Source organism: Myodes glareolus, chromosome 3, assembly GCF_982192425.1.
Source record: "Myodes glareolus chromosome 3, mMyoGla1.1, whole genome shotgun sequence".
Taxonomy (NCBI): Eukaryota; Metazoa; Chordata; class Mammalia; order Rodentia; family Cricetidae; genus Myodes; species Myodes glareolus.
In genome coordinates this window covers 69,634,479-69,658,286 of record NC_142028.1, presented here as the reverse complement: position 1 = coordinate 69,658,286, position 23,808 = coordinate 69,634,479, and the positions used below count along the sequence as shown (strand labels likewise).

The following is a 23,808-nucleotide window of genomic DNA, read 5'->3' as shown; positions in this document are numbered from 1 at the left end:
TTTGGCAAGGAAGGCTGAGGGAGAGGGAAAAGGACAGACAGCGTTGCTGAGCTTCTAGGCCATTCTCACATCAACTTGACAGGAGAGATAAGAAATTGCTCTATTCCTAAGCCGCCCTGAGTCAGTGAAGGTGCTGAGGTAGTCCCTGCTACGGAGAGAGTGACACGAAGCAGGGGGGGCATTTGCTGATCTGCCGCAGCTGCATGGGCTTTGAAGAGAATGGCTGAACTTGGAGTGGGAGCCATGCAGCCCGAGAATCACCTAAGTACACATGCAGAACCGCAGAGGTGTGGACCATCCTGACCCATGACAACCCTGGCCGTCAATCACTGTGTGTGGTGCTGGGGCCTGAAGGATGAGTGAGATAAAAGCTCTATCCACTTGGAGCTCAGGTACAGCCAAGGGCAGGCCAAGATGGCTTCCTCACACTTGACTGACCTTTAGAAGCTGAGAGTGTAGCGAAGATGTGTCTAGAAGAATCCACAGCCACAAGTGTTGAGACAGCACGACCTTGTTGGGAAAACCCCAATCCTTTTATAGGCCAGTTGCTTTATAGGCTGTGCATCTCTCTCTAAGCAGTTTACCTGATATCCCTGAGACTGCATTCACACAGGAAAGCAAGCGGTGGAAGGAACCGGAAAGATGGCTCAGCAGGTAAAGGGGCTTGCTGCCCAAGCCTGACCACCTAAGTTCACCAAAGTGGATGAAAACTGACTTGCACAAATGGTCCTCCGACCTCCATGTGCCTGTGTGCACCCCTCCACACATTAAATTAATTAATTGATTGGAAAAGTAAATGTAAAGAAGGGGGCAAGGGGAGGAAAAAAGAATGAAAGTCGGGAAATTAGGCCACAGACTGTACGTTTGTAAAAGTGCTTGGAATATATTAACCGGACAGGAAAAGCTCTTCCCGATGCCTCCACTGGGTCACATGCTCTAACCCCCTATCTCCAGCCAGGGGCCTTCCTCCCTTTCCCACCCATTCCTGAGCCGCAGAGCTGCTCAACTCCTAGACTTCCTCAGGCGAGAAACCTGAGTCCATGCCCAGCACTGACAGCTTTGCCTTCTAGGGCTGCATGGTTCTCGTTCTCTCTCTCTCTCTCTCTCTCTCTCTCTCTCTCTCTCTCTCTCTGCAACAAAATAAAACCAAACAAAAGCCTAACGCCTGGCGTGGCTGGTCAGGGAGTTATGCAAGTGTGTAAAAAAATAAAATAAAATAAACAGTGCATTTTCGGCATTTAGGGCTGTTTGATTAGGTGCAGAGCGTGGCCAAGGGCTGATCGGACCCAGAGGAGGCTGGGGCAGCAGAGCAAGGAGGGCCTCTGGAGGGGGCTTGAGGGCCCTGGACCCGCTCCTACAGACTTGGGAGTGTGAGCCCAGACACTGGGCACTGGAGAGCCAGCAGCTTCACTTCCTCTGGCTAGCCACTCTGCTGCTCCCTGGCCATCAGAACACCCCAGGGGCCTTTCTACCCTTGCCACTACCACCACCACCTCCCATCACTACCAGCGACCCTGTGCCCTTGGCTCAACAGTCAGGACTCCCTCCTCCTCTAAGGAGATCCCACAGCCTGTCTTCATTACTCACCCCGCCCCCCCCTCCACCCCTGTCAGCCCATTCTCTGCTGAAACTGAACACACTGCAAATGAAGTTTGAGCTTCTCTCCATCCAGTCTGAAGTGAGGGTGGGAGACAGCTGTTTGCCACCCTCAAGCGTGTGGCTCCCTCCATCTTTCTCTAGGTTTGACTCCAACCTTCCTCTAGGTCATTGCAGGTGTCTGTAACTCTTTCTTGCTCGTTTTCTCATCTGACAAACATTTTTCGAGTTCCTGCCCGGAACTGGGCATTGGCATCCTTCATTTCCACGGAACCCTATAAGCAAATGAAAACCGGGAGGCTCGGAGAAGTTAAGTAACTTAGTCCTGGTCACACAGCCGATGAATGAGGGAGCAGGGATGGAACTGGAGACTCTATTGTGGGATGGCCCACACAGATTCCAGTAGGAAACTTTCCTCACCCCAGTCTCAATTGGTCAAATGCACTGAAGGTCTGACCCTGAAGAGAAGGAGGGTTTGGCCAGACCACTAAGCCCTGCTCATTTTGTACCTGCCCCCTTTCCAAGATTCTGATGGAGGGCACGGGCCTTGGCAAGCGTCCTGGGACCCTGCCTCTGACCCAAGAAGAGCTGGCGCGGGGCGGGGAGAGGCAACGTGAGCTGCAGCGTTCGACACCGTGCAGACGGCGTGTCCCTAGTCCGGGTGTGCGGGAGGGGGCTACGGAGTCCCGGGCCCGGCGCTCCAGTCCGTTTTTTCTTACGGATCGGGCAGGGGGGCCGGCCGGGGGTGGCGCCGGGGGATTCCCTCCCTCGTGCGAGCCGGGGACCGGCCCCTCTCCGGGCGCGGGGCGCAGAGCCCGGGCGGCGGACTGCGGGGCCCGCGCGGGCCGCCCCAGCACCAATGCGCCGGGCGGGGCGCTGGCGACCGAGAGGGCATTGAGCAACTGGGCGGCGGGCGGAGCGCGGGGCCGACGGCAGCGCGGGACCCAGTGGCCGCGCCCTCGCCCCTTCGGGCTGCCCCGCCGCGGCCACTGCGCCAGGTGAGTCCCGCGGCCCGCGTCGTCCGCTCCGGGTCCTGGGTCCCCGTCGGGGCGCAGCCGGAGCCCGGGAGGCAGCGCAGATCCCTACCCCATCCTGTCGTCCCGCCACACATCAGCTGGGGGCACCCCGCCCGGATTCCCCAGCCGCGACCCTCCCGCTCCAGCCGTGCCCCCACGCACCCCAGCTGCAACCCAGCTGTGACCCAGCCTCGACCCACGCGACCCAGCCCCGCCTCGAGTCCCCAGTCCCTACCCACCCATTCCAGCCGAGCCCCACGGACCCCAGCTGCAACCCAGCTGCGACCCATACCCACCCGGAGTCCCTAGCCCCAACCCACACGACCCACGCACCACCCTAGTGGCGACGCAGCTGCAACCTAGCCCCTACCCACGCGACCCAGCCCGGTTCGCGTCGACCGGGTCCCTCCTCCAAGCCCGAAGTGGTAAAAGGCCCATGAGCTGTGCGGTGGCCTGACTGAGAAAGGTGTGCTGCGGCCACTCAGGGACCTCAGGGTGAGCCCGGCTCTGGAGACCCAATCCTGCGCATTTGCAGTACCCGCGGGGAGATCAAACAGATGCTAGGAACATGTGGGTGGGGGCAGCGGGTCCGTTCCCTGGGCACCTGTCAAGGCCTCTCTGGGAAAGAGAGAGAGAGAGAGAGAGAGAGAGAGAGAGAGAGAGAGAGAGAGAGAGAGAGAAGGAGAAGGGAGGATGAATGGACGTAAGCGCTTCAGGCGCTCGCAGGGAGTGGAGCCTCTCTGCGCGTTCAGGGTTTGGGGGCGACGGGGTGGTAACAGTCCCCGCGCCGCGCGCCTGATGTTCCTCTGCGATACCCGCGGGTCCCATTGGCACGCACTCGGTTCAGCCCCCGCCCCGAAATACTTCGGCTTCTTCCTGGCAGCCGGTTGTTCCTCGGCCGCTGGCCGATGTTAGGGATGGGAGTGTTGGGCTAATGAGAAGGCATCGACATGGTTTACATTTTTGAGTCTGCATCCGACATCTGACGGAATACCAATTTATCCAAACAATGTTGCTGCAGGCAAGGAGGTGAAAGCTACCCCAGCCCCCTACTCAGACTGAGTTCCCGCCCTCAGCTCCACCCGCAGCTGAGTCCCCTTTCCCCAGCGTGAGTCCTCCCTGTAGATCCTCCCCTCCCTGACCCATGTGACCTCAGTTTGTGATCTCTGGCTAGCTCAGCTTCTGGCCCCCAGACGCTTCACCTGCCCTGGTCCACTCCCCACCCCCACCCCCGAGCCGTAGTGGCCCACAAGCCTCAGCTCTCCGTAAAGGCCAGCCTTGAGATACTCTCCCCAGTAGCGAAGTAGATTTAAAATCTTCTTCCTTAACTCCATAGGACCATGATCCCCTGTAACCCAACCTTGCCCCTTCATTTGTGATGGAGCAGATGAAGGTCTAGCCCCTGCCAGGTGGGAGGAGACGCCCCTTAAGTGGAATTCTGCCCCCGCCAGCAAAGCTGTTCTAGCTCCCACCAATGCCTTGACCGCTGTCCACGGCTTTTAACAGGGTTTAAGGAACGATTCAACACCCAAAGTCAATCAGACACTATTAGAAACAAGAAGGAATATTTAAAAGTCGGTCCTCTGCTCCTAGCTCCCCTCCTTTCCCTCCTCCACAGTGTTGGTGTCCCCTTGAGTACACAGGTAGGACCCAGAGGAGCTGGAGGGAAAGGGGGCCTCAGAGGCGGGGAATCTGTGGTCCTAGGGAACTTGGTACCGCAAGGTCTCTCTGACCTAATTCACTCCCGCACAATATCAGATAGCCTGGCGATATTCCTGCCTGAGATCAGCTATGGCTGTAGCTACACCTTCATAGGGAGTACTGCTCTGCTCTTTACCCACACTGCTTTGCTCCTGTCTGTTGCTTATACTCCCTGGTGCGGGTGAACTATTAGCTCATTTGCCTGGTCGGAGATAAAGATACACAGTGCCCGAAAGTATTTAAAATTCTTTCCACCCCAGGGGGAAGCCGGTGCCCCCTACCTATGCCAATGAAATTCACACCTGCCCTCCCCCCCACCAAACCCAAGCAAAGACAGGTTTCCAGGACATCGCAGGGGGTTCTCAGTGGCAGGGATTCCAGGGATCTGGTGAGTATGGCAGGCCAGAGGGGAAGCTGGGAGGTTGGAGTGGAGAGTAAGGAGGGCCAAAAAGGAGTTGTCATTGCCTGCGCTGCTCAGCCCTTGCCTTTGAAGTACCAGGCGTCATTCTGTGGACAAGGGTACTGTGACATCCAGGCGATCTTTCCTGACTGATGGACCCCACACAATGACACCAAAGTCAGACTCAGGCTTGACCCTAGACTTATTTGAGGCAGTGTCTGCAGGCTGAAGGACTGGCAGGTCAGAGCTGCCCAGTACTAACACACTGTCTGACACAGGCTTTCCTGAGAGGTGACAGCTTCAGAACCAGGACCAGAGAGACATGCAAAGGTGGCAGTTTCATGCCAGGGCTCTGCATTTAACCTGGTACCCAGATGATTCAGAAGATGTTAAATTCCTTTATCCAGGGTCATAGGAACATTGGCACACAATGAAACCTCATTTGCAAATATATATATTACTACATTAACCGGGACCCCACTATTGCTCACCCTGTTCTGAGCAAGTTATGGATGAGCTCGCCTAAGCTATTCCTAAAGCAGACTCTTGCAGATTAGAAAGTAGACTCAGGGCTTCTAGGCTCAAAGTAAAGCTGTGTTACTTTGTTAACTCAGAGTAACACAGCTAATACACCAGCAGGCTTGACCTTGCAAGCCAGGCAGCAGGACTCTGAAGTCTGTATGCAGAACCTTTAGGGTCCACATCCAGCCCCTTGGCTGGATATCCGTGGCTGTGGGGGCTGGAGTGTGACGTACAGGCTGGGAAGTTTTGGCACCGGGTACTTGGCAGGGGAAGGGGATGGGTATAGGCAGTGGCAGCCCACGGGGCACCAGGGGTGGTGGGGGGCATCTCTGCTGGCTCCAGCACCAGCACCAGGTGGGATCCATCAGGATCATGTAAACACTTCTCACGGGCAGCTTAACCACTTGAGTGTGTCTGGCCTTCAAAGCCAGCGAGAGAGGCTCCGAGGGAGGAGGGAGGAGGGAGGTACCGAACTCCCTCAGGGGGTAATGATTTATCTCCAGTGCAGGTGGGCTCTGCTGGGGCCTCTCTGGGAGGCCAGGGGTAGACTGGGCACGGAGGAGCTGGAGGGGAGAGGAGAGAGGGCTGGAGGCCCTATGCTAGTATCTCAGATTTCTCATTAGTAAGTCAAAACAACTTAGAGCTAGTGCTGAGCCGATCCCCATTTCAGAGCTGAAGAGCCTGAGGCTCAAGGAGACAAAATGACTGGTCCAAAGACAACTAGCCCCTGGGCAGAGCCTCCTGGGGGAACTGGTCAAATGCTCACCCGGTGAACCTAAGTGGGTGTGCTCTTGCACTTTCTAGGCAGCGTGTAGACAAGCCTCTATTGTGAGGGGGAATGGAACTCTCACCGCTGCTCCTTCATTAACCCTGAAGCTCAGATGCGTCAGGCAGGGACGGGTGCCCCTGCCCCCATCACCCTGGCCACTGGGTCCAGAGCCCTGGCTCTCTCTGCGCTGGGGGATTATCGTCATTCTCTGTGTTTCTGGCCAGGGCGGGCATTGCTTCTGTTTTTATCCCCTCACAAAAGCCAGGCCCGCCAGGCCTGCTGTGTCAGAGTTTCTGTGGCTTGGGGGGGGGGGTACTGAGGGGGGAACCCTCACTTCCTTTTCTCCCTCCAACCCCAGAGGGCCATGCAGAGTCTGCCTGCTTGCCTGAGGCCACTACTCTAACTTCTGCACTGGGACAGGTGAAAGGCGCATGAGTGACTCAGCACCAGGAAGAGAAAGCTGAGGAGTCACTCTTAGGACAAAGAGGGCTCCTTTTCAAATGTCAGGATATTCTTGCAGCATGCAGTCTGTAGGGTAGACTGAAAGAAGGACTTCCACATAGAACTAGCCAATATTAGTCAGAGCAGAGGCCATCTGGTTTAATGTGGCTATCATTGTGTTCCAGTAACTCAGGTAGCTAGCCCCAGTGTTGGGATACAGGATGCTTGAAATAGGAAAATGAGATTCCTTCTTCAGGGATGCCTGGTATGGAGTGGGATACAGGATGCTTGAAATAGGAAAATGAGATTCCTTCTTCAGGGATGCCTGGTATGGAGTGTGCAGTGCCCAGACCTCCTGAGTTCTACAAAGTCCAGGGCAAGAAAACCCAAAGGAAGGGAAGAGGTGTAAATCAGGGGTTCCCATGGACCTAACCCTTCTCTCTCCTTACCCACAGGTCTATCTTGGGGGTAACGCTCTGCTGAAGTGACAAGGCTTCCCATGTGACCCCCTGAGGTGACTTTCAAACAGGACAGTACCTCCCTTTCGCTCGCCCGATGGAGAACGCTGTTCCATAACCGCTCAGTTCACGGCCAAGATTATGGAGGGTCTGGGCTGCAGCCTAGGCCTGGGCCTCCTGCCACAGAACCAGCCTCAGATCCTTTAGCAAGAGACCACCCCTCCCGCCGGGGGCCCGGGGCTGGCCAGTGACGACTATGCGGCTTGGGCTGTGTGTGGTGGCCCTGGTTCTGAGCTGGACGCACCTCGCTGTGGGCAGCCGCGGGATCAAGGGCAAGAGGCAGAGGCGGAGTGAGTACCTGCTGGGCTGAGCCACCGAGGGCCTCGGTTGTGGGCGGGACTTGTGAGGACCGTGGATTATCCGGTGGGTGGTTTCATTTGTGGAGATGTACTGGCCTGTAAACCCCTCACTGTTGACCTCTTCCTTCCTCTTTGAGACTCTACTTTCTGGCTCAACGCCTCTCCAGGAGGCCCTTTGACCCAACACCAGTTTTGTGGGGTATCCATGGTGATGCGAGTCCCGGCCTGAGATGCTTCCCGTTTCCCCCATCCATGCTCAGGCGTTCAGGGTACCTCTCTGAACAGCAATCCTTTGGACAGGGGCGCTGCACATCTGGGCAGCAGGCACTCAGCTTCCCTTGCTAGATGACAGAGAAGTGTAGGTGAGTTTCTCCAGCCACTTAAACCTGGGGGATCACCAGAACCGAAGCCAGCAGGCCCTTCAGAGAAGGTAGTTTATAGTGGCAATGACCTTGCTGTGTAAGGTGCCCTGCAAGAATTCTGAGCGTAAGAAAAGCCCATAACCCCGGCTCTGGGGAGGCTGGGACAGGATGGCCATGACTCCTATGCCAGAGTTGATGAAATACAGCGAGAGAGACCCCTGCTTTAAAAATCAAAACTAGGACAGAAAGCAGGGTGGAGAGATGGCTCAGTGGTTAAAAGTAGTGACTGCTCTTGCAGAGGACCCAGGTTCAGTTCCCAGTGCTCATGATGGGCAGTTAACAACCTGTAAGTCCAGGGGTACGACACCTCTGAGTTCTCTGGGCACCTGCACTTGTGTGGTGTGCACATACCCCCCCCACGCATATGCTTAATTAAAAATAATTTTGGGGGGTATTTTTGAGATAGGGTTTCTCTGTGTAGCTTTGGAGCCTGTCCTGGAACTCACTCTGGAGACCAGGCTGGCCTCAAACTCACAGAGATCCGCCTGCTGGGATTAAAGATGGGCACCACCACCGCCCGACCCAAATATATATGTATATATATGTATATATATACATATATATTCATATATATATAATAAAAGAAAGGAAAGAATGGCAAGTCCAGTTTTTTTTTTCTTTCCTTCTCCCTCTTGCTATGTAGCCCTGGTTGGCCCAGAACTCTCTATGTCGGCCTCTCACTTGCATTCATCCTCCTGCCTCAGTTTCCTTAATGCTTGGTTTGCAGTTATTCATCATGGAGCTCAGTGAGCCCAGTGCCTTTTAAAACAGTTTCCTAAAGTTCAGTGTTAACTTGAACTGCTTGCCTGACCTAGACATCCCTAATCCTCTGCTCAATAGCTGCGGGTGTGTGTGTGTGTGTGTGTGTGTGTGTGTGTGCATCGTGTACTGGGAGTGGCCAGTGTATGCTCGTGACCCTGCCAGAGAGCTGGGTGGGGGCCTCTTGCTCCCAAGGCCTTGTCCCTCTTTCGACATCCCCCATCAAGGACTGTGGGTCGTGTCACGCAGGCAGGAAGTCTTTTTGAAGGCTCCCCCAATTCCCCTTGCCTCACTTTCCTCATGGGATTGATGCCTGCGAGCCAGAGAAGACTGAGGGCCAAGGCTCTCCACAGCCCGGGGAGGGAGGCTCAGGGAATTGGTGAAGCCACCGCCAGCTTAGCAAACAATTAGGGACAGTGAGGTTCCAGCGGCCACGGAGAGGCCTTTCACACTCCTCCCCACGGTTCTGTTGTGGCCTGTGTTTTGGACTCCACGGGTCAGATGTGGTTTAGTAGTTTATAATCAGTTCTCCTTTGTTTCCGAAATGGGGGGGGCAGGGAGAGAGAGAGAGATGTGGAGAAAATGTCACTTGCATAACAGGCACAGCTCTCCTGTTCACCAGTGGGGGCCACATGCCCACTGACACAGGTGACCATCAAACCCAGGATCAAGGCAGCGGCACTGGCACAAGCTCAGAGGTGGGATTCAGTAGGACAGGCTTCCCGCTGTGGCTGGCAAATGTAGCCATTTCCGTAGGCTTGATTTTGACCCAGCCACATTCGGTGCCTGGACTGCATGTGCATCAGCTTGGATTGCTGTGCATGTTAGGGCAGAGGGCAGGGAAGGGAGCACTCCAGCGCTGTGAGGGTCAGCGGGTGTGAGGGCAGGTGCTGTCCGCAGGTACTTGTTGCTTGGTGATTCTGAAACACTCCCTGTGAGGCTGCGATGCCGCTGCTCAGGAGCACAGCCAGACATCTGGGGAGGACAGATAGGGACATGAGTATGCTGCTGGCTTGTTTGTGACGATGGCGGTAGGGCCCCAGCCTCAGGCACGCATACCCTAAGCTTAGATAGATATGTAAATCTTATATGTATTTAGAAATAGTGTGTGTGTGTGTGTGTGTGTACGCGTGCGTGTGTTCATGGGGGATGGTTCTTACGGCACAGCTTGGAGTGTGGCAGTCAGAGGGTAGCCTTCAGTCCTTGCCTGAGACGGGATCTCTTCACTGCTCTGAGTCAGACTAGCTGGCCTGTCTACACAGTGGTGCTGGGACTATAGATGCTTTTGATACGGGGTCGCGCTTTTACATGGCTCCCGGGGAATCCGGAATCAGGTCATCAGACTGTGTGATGAGTACTTTTATCTGATGCGCCATCTCCTCAGCCTATTTTCTTTCTTTCTGTTTCTTTTCTTTTCTTTTTTTTAATTTTTAAAGCAATTTTGTACACCGTAAAGTCCCACTCAGACTTCAGTTCACCGGGACCATTTTGTGCTATGGTTTCTGGGCATCGGGGGAGGAAGAAGGAAGGCTAGGGTGTGTGGGGGAGGGCACTGGACAACAGCCAGCTGAGGAGATGGCTTGCCGTGCAGAAGAGCCCTCAGGCTTTTGCCTGCCTGCCACCTCTCTTGGGTGTGTCAGTCCGTCACCAGCAGCCACTGGTGAGATCTGATTGGTCCTCTGGTGGTTTGAACCTGGAAACGTGTGATTTTGAGGTCTGAGAGGCGATCTCCCTGTATGGAGTGGGAAAGAGTCAAGAAAGGATATCCCATTGACCTGGGTCATGAAGCCCAGGGAAGCCCCCTCCCACTGAGGACCCTCTCCTTCCCTCTCTCTTACCTGCTCTAGGGTCCCTAAATCTCACTAGGCCCTCTTCCACCCCAGCACACCTTCCCTTAGCTCCTTTCCTATCTGATTCCAGGACCCTCTACTCAGTCCTGCCCTGAGTCCTCCCTGTATCTTCCCACTGCCTGCTCCCACTCGGGTGCTTACATCCCCCACTGCCCATGCTCCAGTCCTGCCCCCCTCGTCTCCCTCCTTGGAAACTACACTGGAAGCCAGTGGATACAGCCATGATGGTGAAAACCTGTAATCCTAGCTCTTGGGAGGGTTGAGGCAGGAGTAATGATTGTTGATTGTTATGAGTTAAAGGCTAGCCTGGGCTATATAGTGAGCCTAACCTGGACTACATGGCAAAACCCTGTCTAAAAAGAAAGGAGGAAAAGAGAGCTCCCCACCTATGGCAGATGGAGCCTGAAAAGGGCCTGGGTTGGGGAACACACCAGTTAGGCAGTGTTGTGAAACTAGGGAGCACGGCAGCTGAGAGAGTCCTGGGAGCTGGGGAGGACTTCAGAGTCTGCTCAGGAAGTGGATGCAGCCCGAAGGAGCTGAGAGCTGGTTAACCACGAACTTCAGGGAATGCAGGGCATTTACCTCCCCCAGGACCTCCACGGTGGGCTCTGTCCCATAGGAAGGCAGCACCCATCAGAATGGAACTCCCACTGGTTGAGATGAAGCCCCCCACTGTTGGAATGGAGTCCCTGCACCCCATTGCCTAGAGCTATACCCAGGCTGCAGTCACTGTTGCAGGGAGGAGCAGAGGCCAGCTGGCGATGCTCTTTCTCCCTGCCATAAGGAGTCTGGACTTGCCCTCTCTTGAGCTGCAGCTGGGGAGAGGCCACCAAGAGGCTTCCAGTGCAGATCTGGGCCAGCCTCAGAGAGAAGACAGAGAGGGAGCTGGCGCCTGTGTAGGTCTACAACCATGCTCCCTTTGACTTAAACTCCCAACCCCCGTGGGTTCAGTGAATGTGCCACAATAGCCTCTGGTCCAGGGAATCCAGAATTAGACCCACTCCCAAGAAGGCCCCACGTTGCCTTTCCTGCTCGCCTTCCCCAGGCCTAATTCCTCATCCTCTATTCACCAACGCGTCTCAGGCCTCTCTCACTGAATCCAGCTGTTCCAAAGCAGGAGCTCACCATTCCCACAGACTCCCTCGTTGACCTAGCCCACCTGAGTCCCCACATGTGCCAAGCACCACCGTCTATGCCCACACCACACCCTCCTTGAGACCCTCCACCACACGCTACCCTTGGCCCAACTCTGGATAGCTCCAGCCCTCACTAGTCTCCATCCTTCCCTAGGCTCCCATTCAGAAACAAGACAGATTCTGTCCTCCGGAGTCCTTTCTAGTGACAGGAGGCGACATCTCAGCATAAAGAACAAGAGGTTAGACCTACCACGATGGATTCAAATGGTGGGGAAAGGAGACCATGGGAAAAAAACTCCATCCAGACTTGCAGGGAGGTGATCAGGGAGGGCTTCCCGGAGGAGAAAAGTACTTCTGAGGCCCTGAAGGCTGCGGAGTGTGACACAGAAGATGGAACGGGTGGTATGCTTGGGGAAATGGTTATTGTTTGGGGTTGGGTTGAGGAAGGAAGTGGGTGCGATTTCTGCGGGGAAACCTTTTGGCCCCCTGGAAAGTAGGTTTTACTTTTAGAAGTGATACAGTGTTTCAGGTAGAGGTGGAGGTCACCATGTGTTTGGTTGTAGAGGGATGCCCGGGGAGGAGGCTGTTGGGAGTTGAAGGAAGTGAGCTGGGGAGGAGGGACCATGAACAGGAAGCTGTGTTTCACAGAGGGGCTGGTTGAACTACCAGGCCAGGCAACAGCAGCCCCCCTCACCTCTGTCTTGAACCTAGGGTATCATACGTGCGAGGTGAACCTCTACCACTGAGCCGCATCCCCAGCCTGCAACTGAAGCTTGAATGGGTTTTACACGGGATTGACAGAGGCCGGAGGCAAGAGCGGCACCATGGCGGCACAGCCTTGCCTGTCTGACTAGAAAAGGGGGTTTGAGGACCTGGAGAGATGGCTTAGTGGTTGAGAGCACTGGCTGGCCTTGCAGAGGACATATTGGTTTCCCAGCACCCATATTCAGTTCACAACCTTCTATAATTCAAGTTCCAGGAGACCCAACACCCTCTTCTGGCTTCCAGCACCAGGCACGCATGTGGCACACAGACATACATGCAGGCAAAACATCCATGCTCATAATTTTGTTTTGAATATGTTTTCAGATAGGACTGGAAGCCAAGGGTTCCAGAGCAGAGGCAGTAGAGGGGCAAGTGGGAAAGGCTGGCGTCCTATCCAAGCGCCTTCCCCTCCCTGAGCCTGAGCAGTCTCCTCAGCTAGGCTGGCAGGGCCCAGTCATCGCAGAAAGTAGCAGGAGCGAGTTCTGTCTGGCCCCTTTCCTGGCCAGTGGGACCAAGCCTTGCCTTCCTTCTAGGGATGCTCCGGGACACTCAGCACCTTAGGACCCTTGCACTGGCTATTGCTCCTGGGAGACGTGTGGCAGTCCCCTAGCCAGCTGGCTCAGAGAGTGAGTGCCCACTCCTCTGCAACTATCTGTCACAGTGCCAATCCTGTATCCCTGGTGTTGGCTAGACCCTTGTCACCATACCCTAGCATTCAGCTCCCAGCAGTCCCAGGATCCTGTTCATTATGCAATGAATGCTGGGGAATGACAGAGCCTCCGTTTCCCCTTTGCATATTTTTTTTAGCTTGAGACTTTGTCTCAAATAGCCCAGGCTACTGAGAAAGATCTTCAGCTTCTGATCCTCCTGCCTCCACCTCCTGAGTGTTGGGGTTGCAGACTTACACTACCATACCTGACTGATGTAATGCTGGGGTTCAGGCCCAGGCTTCATGCCCGCTAGGCAAGCAAACACTCTACCCACCAGCTCCAGCCCCAACCCTCCCCTTTTGTGTTCTCTGTGCATCCCCCAGACACACGTCATCTTCCTTGGGTTCTCCATTCAAGATCAGATTCCCCGTGTGAGCCCCCAGCCTGAGAGCTTCGCCCCTCTACCCTTACACTCTCGAGAATTCTGCCAGCACTGACCCTACCTTGCTGCTACAACCGCCAGCACTCTTCCCAAAAGCAATAGCACTGCTTAATCTTTAGGTTCCTCTGTCCCTTTTATGCCTCGCTCCTGCCCTCTGCGCCTCCTGTATTGACACCCAGTGTGGTAACTATATCTGCTGTGATTCCTTATGGGACTGGGGCATTCGGCCTATTGGTGCCTCCCTCTTTGATGAGCACCCTCCTCCTGTGGCTCCCGTGACTCAGGATGTTTCTCAGGATCCTTAAGCCAGGCTCTTGTTGGGTTCATCAAGGCTAACCTCACCCTACCCTGCCACGCTTTGCATCCCACTCTCTAGACCCATTTGCCATCTCACTTGTCCTTTTGTATGTGTGTGGGAGCTGCTGGTTTTGTTTGGTTTGTTTGTTTGTGTTTTAAGGCAGAGTGTCACGTAGCCTAGCTGAGGCTAGCTTAGAACTTGCTGTGTAGCCAACATAGGCCTTGAACTCCAGATCTTCCTGCTTCTACTTCCCAAATGTTGAAATTATAGTCCTGTAACAGCATGCCTGGTGCCCCTTGCCTTGGATGGCTGTTTCTACTGTTCATCTACTGACTAACTTTATCTCTTGAGCCCCACTGCTTAGTAGCCGCCTTTCCTGAGTGTCCCACGTGAACTGGTCATTCAGCATACCTAGGGCCCTGCTCATCTTTCCACCCAAGCCTCTTCTGGGATTTCTGACCCAGTGGAGGGCCAATGGTTACCCGGATACACAAGTTCAGCATCTCGAAGTCCCCTTAACTTGTGTTGTCCCTCCTACCACATGCCACCCAGCACCTGGTCTCATGGGATCACCACTTTCAGATCCCAGGTCTGTTTGCCCCTTTCCCTGCTCTTGGTCCTGCCCCAGCTCACCGCTATTAGAAGCTGGTTCTCACTATGTATCGTAGGCCAGCCTCAGAGTGGAAATCCTCCTGCCTGGGCTTCCATAGAGGACCACAGGTGAGTGATACTGCTCGCCTTCCCATTTTGAGAGTTTTAACCCGGGGATCTTCCTGCTTCCTCCTTTGCCACCTCTTTAGCCCACTGTCCACCGTACTGAGGGAGCCTTCTAAAGTGAAATCCTGACCGTGGCTCCTGTCAGCCTCCCTTGCTGCCTTTGGGTAGTGTCTTTATTTCTTTTATTGGTGTGAGGTTCTTCCTGGCTCGGCCTTGCTTCTCTTTCAGCTTCCCATGTTCCTGTTCTCGCCATGCTCCTCCTATGCTACCCCTGGGTGTAGCACACTTTCTTAGCCAATACCAGCGTCAACTGAGAAAAATGCAGTGTGATTGGTTGAGTGGACAGTGGGGTACTGAGGAGGCCTATGCAAATGTATTCTTTTGTTTGTTTGCTTTTCTAGACAGGGTTTTTCTCTGTAGCCTTGGCTGGCCTAGAAGGCCTGCTCTGTAGACCAGGCTGTTCTTGAACTCGATCTGCCTGCTTCTGCCTCCCGAGTGCTGGGATTAGAGGCGTGCGCCACCACCGCCAGGTGCAAATCTGTTCTTAACAGAGAGACTAAGAAGAGAGAATGAATATTGAAATCTTGCTATCAAGAGCCAAGTCTCATTGTGCAGGCCCAGAGTCCCACTTGGAGGTTTAGGCAGGAGGCTTGAAAAGTTCAAGGCCAGCCTGGATCTATAAAGCAAGTTCAAGGCTAACCTGGGCAACTTAGTGAACCCCTATCTCAAAGTAAAAAGAGGGCCAGGGATGTGGCTCGGTGGTAAACTGTTTCCTAGCACTGGGTGGCTTTCCATCATCTCCCACTGCTGAAAACAAAATCAAAGCCATAAAATCCCCCTGTAAAGACTGAGGGACCCTGGGTCATCTCAACCACCCACGCAAAGGCAAACAGCCAGAGTGAGCGTTCTTTTCCGCAACAAACAGGACAGTGACTCAAAGGACCTTGCATGGCATGGAAGCAGTCTCTAAACGCCACAGTGACCCATACCCTTGGTGCATGGCTGAACAAAGACTGAAAGACTCTGCAGAGTTGCAGCGTATTTGCACATCTGCCCCTGCAGTGAGCACACCAGACAAAACGAAAGCGGTGCTCAGTGTTCACCAGCTCAGTAGCTCTGACTCCATGTAAACAAGTTTCACCTGAAGGAACTCATCCAGCTAGACGCTCTTGCTTTCCGCGCTCTCGCCAACAGCCTCCATCTGCCTTTCGTATGCTGTGTTCTCAGTGCCTGGCACACATACTGGCTGATGCATCGTGGCTCAGTAATTTAACCTTTTCATCTCCTCATCTGCAAGAAAGGAGGCTTGATCATAATAGTGGGATGGGTGTGGTGGCTCACACCTGTCCTCCCAGCCCTTGGGAGGCAGAGGTGGGACAATTGTTTCATGTTCAAGGAAGCCTGGGCTACGTAGCTGTTCCAGGATAGCTTGGGCTACACTGTGAGACTCTGTCTTGAGAGCCAAAGAACGAAGCTGAGGAAGTAGCATGATTGGTAGAGGTCTTGCCTGGCGTGCACAAAGCACTGTGTTTAATCCCTAGAGCATCATAAAGCTGGATGTGGTGGCACAAATCCAGCATCCCAGCACTCAGGAAGTAGAAGAAGGAGGAGGTGGAGCCCAAGGCTAGCCTTGGCTACACAGGGAGTTTGAGGGCAGCCTGGGCTGCATAGAGGACCTTTACTCAAAATACAAACAAATTGCTGGGCATGGTGATACACACTCTTAATTCCAGCACTTGGGAAGCAGAGGTAGACAGATCTCTATGAGTTCAAGGCCAGCCTGTTCTGTAGAGTAAATCCCAGGACAGTCAGGTTTCATAGTATAGACCCTGTCCCAAAAAGACAAAAGCAAAGCTGGGTGGTGGTGGTGCATGCCTTTAATCCCAGCACTCAGGAGGCAGAGGCAGGCGGATCTCTGTGAGTTTGAGGACAGTCTGCTCTACAAGAGCTAGTCCTAGGACTGACACTGACCCCAAAGCCACAGAGAAACCCTGTCTTGAAAAAAAAAAGAAAAGACAAAAGCAAGATGAAGGTTAATCCCAGAGAAACCCTGTCTCAAAAACAACAAACGAACAAAAAACAGAAACAAAACAACTCTTTCCCAAAAAATAAAGACTTAAAAAGTATTTTAAATCTAAAAACAGAGCTAGCAAGATGATACTGCCAAGCCTGACCTGGGACCCACACGGTAGAAGGAGAGAACTAGAAGGTGTTTTCTGACCTCCTTACATGCACACTCTCACACGCACATGCACACACTCTCACACACACATGCACATACTCACATACATGCACACACTCACACACACACACACACACACACACCCATACACACACACACACACTTGCTGGAGAGCCTGATGACTGGAGCTTGGTCCCTAGATCTCATTCAAAGGCGGAAGGTTGTGTCTGACCGCCACACGACTGCAGTCACACACAGGCGCACCTACCTCCTCACCGACCCTGCCCTAGCCCCACCCATCCCCAACAACTACTACTACTAGAGGAAATAAAGCCCCAAATCCAGATGGATGGAGAAGATGGCTTAGTGGGTAGGAGCACTTGCTCTGCAAGCAAGAGGACCTGAGTTTGCATCCGCAGCTCCCCATTAAAGAAAAACAAAAACCAGGCATGGCTGTCCCCGCCCGTAACCCCAGCCTTGTGGGGTGGAAGACAGGCAGATCATGAGCACTCACGGGTCAGCGAGCCTAGCCAAAATAGCCAGCTGCAGAGAGCCTGTCTCGTGGCAGTGGAGCAGAGGGGGTGGAGGAAAAAGCTCAGTGTCTTTCTCTGGCCTCCATACGCATGCGCGTGGGGGTACAAGCTTGCACACTCACACACATGCATCATAGTACACATAAAACAGATAGACTAGCCAGGCGGTGGTGGCGCACGCCTTTAACCCCAGCTCTTGGGAGGCAGAGGCAGGTGGATCTTGGTGGGTTCAAGGCCAGCCTGGTCTACAAGAGCTAGTTCCAGGACAGGCTCCAAAGCTACAGAGAAACCCTGTCTCAAAAAACAAAAACAAACAAATTTAAAAAAAAACCAGATAGACAGACAGACAGACAGTCCCGTTGAGACTCATTCCATGTTCTGGTTCCAGGGCTCACCTGCAGCAGGGCTCTCCCCCACATCCTCCTGTTAACATCTGGAAGAATCCTATGCAAAGGGCTCTTGAAGAGAAACACTGCCCACAGGACTGAAGTGCCTTAGTGCAATATAGAGAGAAGATACCTTACCTCCCACCATTCCCTCCCCCAAATTATCTGTGTGTTCCCTTGCCCTCTTTGGTTCTGTTCCTTCAGCACCCTCATTTCTGTGCTCTATGGGACAAATTTTCTACTGGTCCCTCAAGAAGAGGTCCCATGGCACCTCCTTCTACTTCCTCCTCCTCCTTCTTCAACAGCCTCTTACTATATTGCTCTAGCCTGGCCTCAAATTCATAACCTTCTGCCTGGAATGCTGGGATTACATGCAAGAGCCACCATACATGGTGGCTTTCCCGAACTCTTGAGTCCACTGTTGCTGGCTTAGGGCCGCCGGCACTCACATATGGATGTGTGTCTGCCCCGCTGAAGGCCAGTCCCTCTGCAAAGAGGCACCATGTGACTCTTGGCCCCTGAGCTCACTCCACATGTGGCACAGGGAAGGTGACGGGTGAGTGTGAGCTGAACAGTTAGTGAAGGACAGGATGAAACCTAAGTCTCGGAGCTGCTACGGAAGGTCGCGCTGCCTTCAGGGAGAGCATGGCAGGATGTCTCAGCGTCAGCATCACAGACATTTTGGACCACATGATTCGTTTTGTCCAGGGCGGGTCCACACATTTGAGAACGATCAAGGGCTCCTTTGATCTTTACTCCCTTGATACCAGTAGCAACTCACTTCTCTGGTCATCAAGATCAAAAAAAGTCCCCAGGGGCTGGGGAGATGGCTCAGCAATTAAGAGCACCACTTGTTCCTCTTGCAGAATATCTGGGTTCAGTTCCCAGCACCCATATGATGACTCACAGTCATCTGAGGCCCTTCTCTGACCTCTGAGGGTACTAGGCATGCACATGGTGCGTGTGTGTGTGTGTGTGTGTGTGTGTGTTATACATGAACAATTAAAATAAATCTATTTTTTAAAGACCTTAGGGTTGGGGATTTAGCTCTAGCTCTGTGGAGTGCTTATCTCAAATGTTCAAGGCCCTAGGTTTGGTTCCCCATATCACAAAAACCAGGTATGGTGGCATCTACTTGGGATTCCAGCATTCCGGAGGTAAAGGCAGGAGGACATAAGTTCAAGGTCATCTTCTGACTACCTGAGATTCCGTCATTTTTTTTTTTAAAAAAAAAAAGTTGGTCAAATGCCTTCTAGGAAGCAAAGTCTCTCAAGGTGAGACCATTATTCTAGGTCGGTCATTCTAGTTATCTTTCCGTCTTTCTCCTTGTAACTTTTAATCCAGGAATCCCTCTTGATCTTAAATCTTTACCAGCAATGGAAAAGCTTCCTTGGGTACCTGAGGCTGAAGCTTCCTCCCTGGAGAGAGTTAGGGTAAGGTTCCAGGAAGGTACAGGTTGAGTTTCAAATCTGGGGATAAAGAGCAAGCGTCCAGACTTGGATGTGCTGGAGCCAGTAAGAAGTTAGGGGTGCAGATCCAGGCATGAACACTCGCTACTGAGGGGCTCTGGTCTTGCTGAGAGCTGTTCACCCAGCCCTGTCTCCCGAGATACACGTCCCCTTTGTGCAACGAAGCCCCCAAAGGATCACCTCCCATCTCTGTGGGAGCCCAGAAATATGGGGGCTCCTCTACAGCCACCTTCTCATGCTTACTTTACCCTGCAGTCAGTGCTGAGGGGAGCCAAGCTTGTGCCAAGGGCTGTGAGCTCTGTTCCGAAGTCAACGGCTGCCTCAAGTGCTCGCCCAAGCTGTTCATTCTGCTGGAGAGAAACGACATCCGCCAGGTGGGCGTCTGCCTGCCGTCCTGCCCGCCTGGATACTTTGATGCCCGAAACCCCGACATGAACAAATGCATCAGTGAGTGTGGGGGTGGGGATGGAGAGGCCCTGGACCCTGGAGGACAATGCTTTGAACTAGCTAGTAATGGCCAATGAGGAGTGCAGAGGGGACACAGAAAGAAGATAAGGCTCACTTTTGTTTCAGATACACAGGCACACATCCTCCTAGAGGCTCTACCCATAATCCCACTGTGTAGAAACCAGTAATGCCACCCCACCCTTCTCTCTCCATAGCTGCACCTACCTTTGTTTCCACAGGTCACTCTGACTGTCCTAATTCATCTTGTTGGGCCGGAGACCCCAAAGCTAGTCCCTCACTGCGCTGCCCAGCCCACTCATTAACCACGGCCCAGCTACTGTTCCCTCCTTCCCCTTGTCCTGTCTAGACTCCCAGCACCTGTCTCCTGCACCGTTTCCATAGGCTGTCATAGCCTGACCATCCAGCCAACCCTCTGCACCCCAGCCACCAAGATGCTTCTAAGACTTACAGTCTAGTGCGCGTGCCTGATGCTAGTCACCCTGTGTCGGCACTACACTGGCTCCGGGGAACCCGTCTGGCCGGTCTGCTCTTTCACGAGTCCCCCTGGTTTCTGGCTCTGCTTTTTCACCCCAGCCACAGTTCCATGTGTTACAAGGCACGTGCTGCCCTATCTCCATCCCGTTCCTGTAATTACAACTGGGACATTCTGGGGGCCCCCCAGTGAACCTGTGAACCATACCAGTGTTTCCTCCTTCCTTCGGCGCCTTGAACCGTAGAGCTCATTTCCAGATCTCAGATCACAAAAGCCTTTGGAGGGAGGCTGGATAGAAGGGGCCAGAGGTTCTTAAAGCTTGTAGTTTAGAGGCATGGAGGGGAAATGCCTGGTGCCAGCACAGCCTTCTGAATTCTGCTCTCAGCTTGGCTACTAGCTCTTTGTATGACCTTAGGAGTAGTTCAGCCCCCTGACAGTTCATCCTTAAACTGGGGGTGCTAGTCTTTCCTCCTTAGGTTGTTGAGGGACACACCTATAAGCCTCTTGGTGTCTGGCACTCAATAAATGGTAGCTACTATTGTTATTTGACTCTTACTGTCCTGGCAACCAAACCCAGGAATCTAAGCAAATGGTGGGAGCGGGTGGGGGTGGGGGTGGTGGTGAACTAGGAAGAGGTAGCAGGAGGAAGGGAGGAAAAGTTGAAATTAAGTCACCGGGACAAAGGTACAGAAGAAGGTGGGTGAGTAGCTCAGTGAGATGAAGTGGGTTCTGGGAGCTGCCCTCTTGGTCTTCAGGGCATTGAGGAAAAGGGGGTTCCTGGATGTGCCAGAGTCTGGTAGGCTGGCAGCTGTTGCTTCAGGTGCCAGAGACTAGGAGGGGCCAGTACCTTGAGGAAGCCAATACCTCCCAGTCTGGGGGTGGGGGGAGATGATGGAAGGCCTGTCTGTTCTCAGTCAAGCCCTGTTCTGCCCACCTCCCGCAAAGGAGGGAGCTGGCAAGAGGAGGAAGGGAGGGACCCAGGAGTCCAACCCAGGGGTTCCTGGCACATGGTTTTGCACAGGGAGAGGAATTTGCCCTGGGATTGCTCCCACTCCTTTGAGCAGATTCCTTCTGCTCTGGGCAGGAGGAGACCGAGTGCTGGGATGCTGCGGGTGCCCAGCGGTGTGAGAAGGGGTGCCACACAGGTGCTGTCCGAGGGTTCATTCTCCCGTTCCGCCCTACTCTTGTTTGGTTTAGTTTCCTTTTGTTTTTTGAGACAGGGTTTCACTGTAGCTTTGGAGCCTGTCCTGGAACTCGCTCTGTATGCCAGGCTGGCTTTGAACTCACAGAGATCCACCTGCCTCTGCCTCCCAAGTACTAGGATTAAAGGCATGTGCCACCACCGCCCAGTCAGCCTTACTCTTTTTAGAGGGTCTATGGGATGCATGGGATGCTGAACCAGTCTTCTCTGTCTCCATGAAGCCCAGAAGACCCCTCCCCCTCTGAAACCCTTGGGCCTCAGCCTGGGTTCTAGGATCTGAGACTTTGTTTGGGTTCTGGTTAAGCGTTGTTGGCAAGCATCACAGTCAGTACTCAGGAGTGACTACTTCAGTGTCCTCTCTTTGTCCCCTCCCTTTCGAAAGATTCCTCTGTAGGAATTCTAAGATGTGAGCAGCAGGCTTTGGGGGGCCGGGGATAAAAGAACTTGCCCATCCTGACTGGGGCCAAACTCCATTCTGCTTCTGTCTGCAGAATGCAAGATTGAGCACTGTGAGGCCTGCTTCAGCCACAACTTCTGCACCAAGTGTCAGGAGGGTCTGTACTTGCACAAGGGCCGCTGCTATCCAGCCTGTCCCGAGGGCTCCACAGCAGCCAACAGCACCATGGAGTGCAGCAGTTCTGGTAAGGAGCCGGTGCCAGAGGCAGAGGGCCCAGGGTCCAGAGCAGAGAGCTGAATGGAAGTCATAGAGGTTGATTGCACAGGGTGAGGAGGCGGGGCAAGACAGGGTGAAGGGGCGGGGCAAGAGAAAGCTCTCCTTCCGCTAAGTCCTTTTGGGGCTTCTTTTTCTGTGGCCCGAGGTCTGGACTGGGATTGATTGGGTAGGTAGGTAGGGAAGTAAGTGGGTGGGTGGGCGAGAATTCTCCAGGGGCACTCAGCCGGAGGGGGCGATCCCTTTACCTCTTCCTTCCCTCCCTCCTACCTCACCTCCCGTCAGCACAATGTGAAATGAGTGAGTGGTCTTCGTGGGGGCCCTGCTCCAAGAAGAGGAAGCTGTGCGGTTTCCGGAAGGGATCGGAAGAGCGGACGCGCAGGGTGCTCCATGCTCCTGCGGGGGACCACACCACCTGCACTGACACCAAAGAGACCCGGAAGTGTACAGTGCGCAAGACACCATGTCCTGAGGGTGAGCTGCAGCCTCTGCCTCCTGCCTCCGGCGATCAGTTATATCTACGTCACGTCGGGCGTCCCAAACTGTGCAAACTTGGGACATATCCTGGCTGAGGACAGTGCCCTGAGATGCTCTTGTGGCAGAAAGACGAAACTTCTGTAGCCAGGATCCCTGTCCCATTTTTTCTGGGTGTTCGTTTTAGAAGATTCCTAGAAGAACAGAGCGGGTTGGGATGGGCTAGGCCTCAGAGACTTGGACCCATTCAGACAAGGCCACAGAGCCTGAAGTTAGCAATGAGGTAGATGCTGTCCACCCATCCTGGCTGGTCTCAGAGGTAGCTGATGGGTGGTGGGAAGTAGGGACTGTCCCACTTGTCCTGATACCTTCAGTGAACAGGGTCTTTGGGGTCCAAGGGCTGTGGCAAAGGAAGGTGTCTGATATGCACTGGGGAGTGGGGGCAGAGACAAGCCCCCTGTCCTCATGCTATACGGTCCCCTGAAGAGGCTATAGCCAGAGGAGGCTTTGAGGCCATCTCCTTTTGCCTTCCCACCTAACTTCCTTGCCATGACCTCCTGAGGACCCTTGGGCACCCAGAGTATCTGAGCATCCTTCATTGATTTTTATCCACTATCTGATTGTTGCAGGGCAGAAGAGGAGGAAGGGGGGCCAAGGCCGGAGGGAGAATGCCAACAGGCATACGGCTAGGAAGAACAGCAAGGAGCCAGGCGCCAACTCTCGGAGACACAAAGGGCGGCAGCAGCCACAGCCAGGGACAGCAGGGCCACTTACATCATCAGTAGGGCCCACCTAGGCCCGGTGACCAGTCTCCAGATCTGTGTGGAAGAGTCTTATGCTGTACTGCATATAATGGGAACTTTCCAGAACTGGAGCATCTGGGACAGCAAGTCCACACATACTCCACTCGCCCACCCACCCATCTATCCATCCATCCATCCATCCATCCATCCATCCATCCATGCATATCCAGGCGCACATATGGCCACATCAGAATACATCAACACACACACACACATTCTTGATATTTGAAGTCATCGAGGATGCGTCCCTCCTGTGGCCCAGCTGTACACACTCAGTTTATGATGCTCTCGGAAGACTTGTCTGAGAGAACGTTTCCCAGCATCTGAACCTAAACTTCAAGGAGTGAAACCTTCTGGAGGAATTGCTGGGACAGCATCTGGCAGGTGGATGGCAGACTGGAGCCAAAGCTGGAGCAGCTGCCAAGGGGAGAGTGCTTTCCCCTGGCCTAAGTGGCAACTCCCAGCTATGTGACTTGATTGTTGGAGATGAGAGTCATTACACAACCGGGGTCCATGTCAGGGCTGAGCTGACTTGGAGACAGCTTAAAGTTTATTTCAAATTAAAAAACAAACAAGACAAGTTCTCCATTCGTCTTCAGTGTTTGGGGTTTGGTGGGTACGCATAGAAGCAAAGAAGGGTAAGGCCCAATTTTACAAGCCCCCTAATAGCCTAATGGCAAACTTTAGGGATACCTAGAGGATGGTCACCAGGTTCTCTGCATTTTTTTTAAAGATTTTAAAACATTTAATCTGAATCTGTGTGCGCCTGTGTGAGTTTCTGTGCATCGCATGCATGCAGGTACAGAAACCGGTTACAGGCGGCTGTGACCTGCTGGTGTGGATGCTGGG

At 53.7% G+C, this 23,808-nt stretch overlaps 1 protein-coding gene across 3 annotated transcripts; it reads left to right on the top strand.

Moving 5' to 3' along the window:
- Positions 1 to 2,400: 2,400 nt before the first annotated feature.
- Positions 2,401 to 23,534, top strand: Rspo1 (R-spondin 1). 3 transcript variants are annotated; one of them, XM_087904617.1, is made up of 6 exons: positions 2,401 to 2,594; positions 6,901 to 7,253; positions 19,127 to 19,330; positions 21,504 to 21,653; positions 21,968 to 22,156; positions 22,786 to 23,534. In XM_087904617.1, exons 2-6 carry the CDS (start codon positions 7,160 to 7,162, stop codon positions 22,950 to 22,952), a joined length of 804 nt encoding a protein of 267 aa, XP_087760743.1. In that variant the 5' UTR covers positions 2,401 to 2,594; positions 6,901 to 7,159; the 3' UTR covers positions 22,953 to 23,534. The 3 variants fall into 3 exon arrangements, with proteins under 3 accessions (XP_087760743.1, XP_087760745.1, XP_087760744.1); XM_087904619.1 differs by having other exon boundaries at positions 2,410 to 2,594; positions 19,127 to 19,318; XM_087904618.1 differs by lacking the exon at positions 2,401 to 2,594 and adding an exon at positions 3,002 to 3,107.
- Positions 23,535 to 23,808: the final 274 nt, after the last annotated feature.

Excerpts from the sequence above, each read along its gene's own strand:
- Rspo1 (XM_087904617.1), top strand. The coding sequence starts at position 7,160 with ATGCGGCTTGGGCTGTGTGTGGTGGCCCTGGTTCTGAGCTGGACGCAC. Across the intron at positions 7,254-19,126 it reads GGGCAAGAGGCAGAGGCGGA|TCAGTGCTGAGGGGAGCCAA; the intron begins GTGAGTACCTGC and ends TTTACCCTGCAG. Across the intron at positions 19,331-21,503 it reads ATGCATCAGTGAGTGTGGGG|AATGCAAGATTGAGCACTGT; the intron begins GTGGGGATGGAG and ends TTCTGTCTGCAG.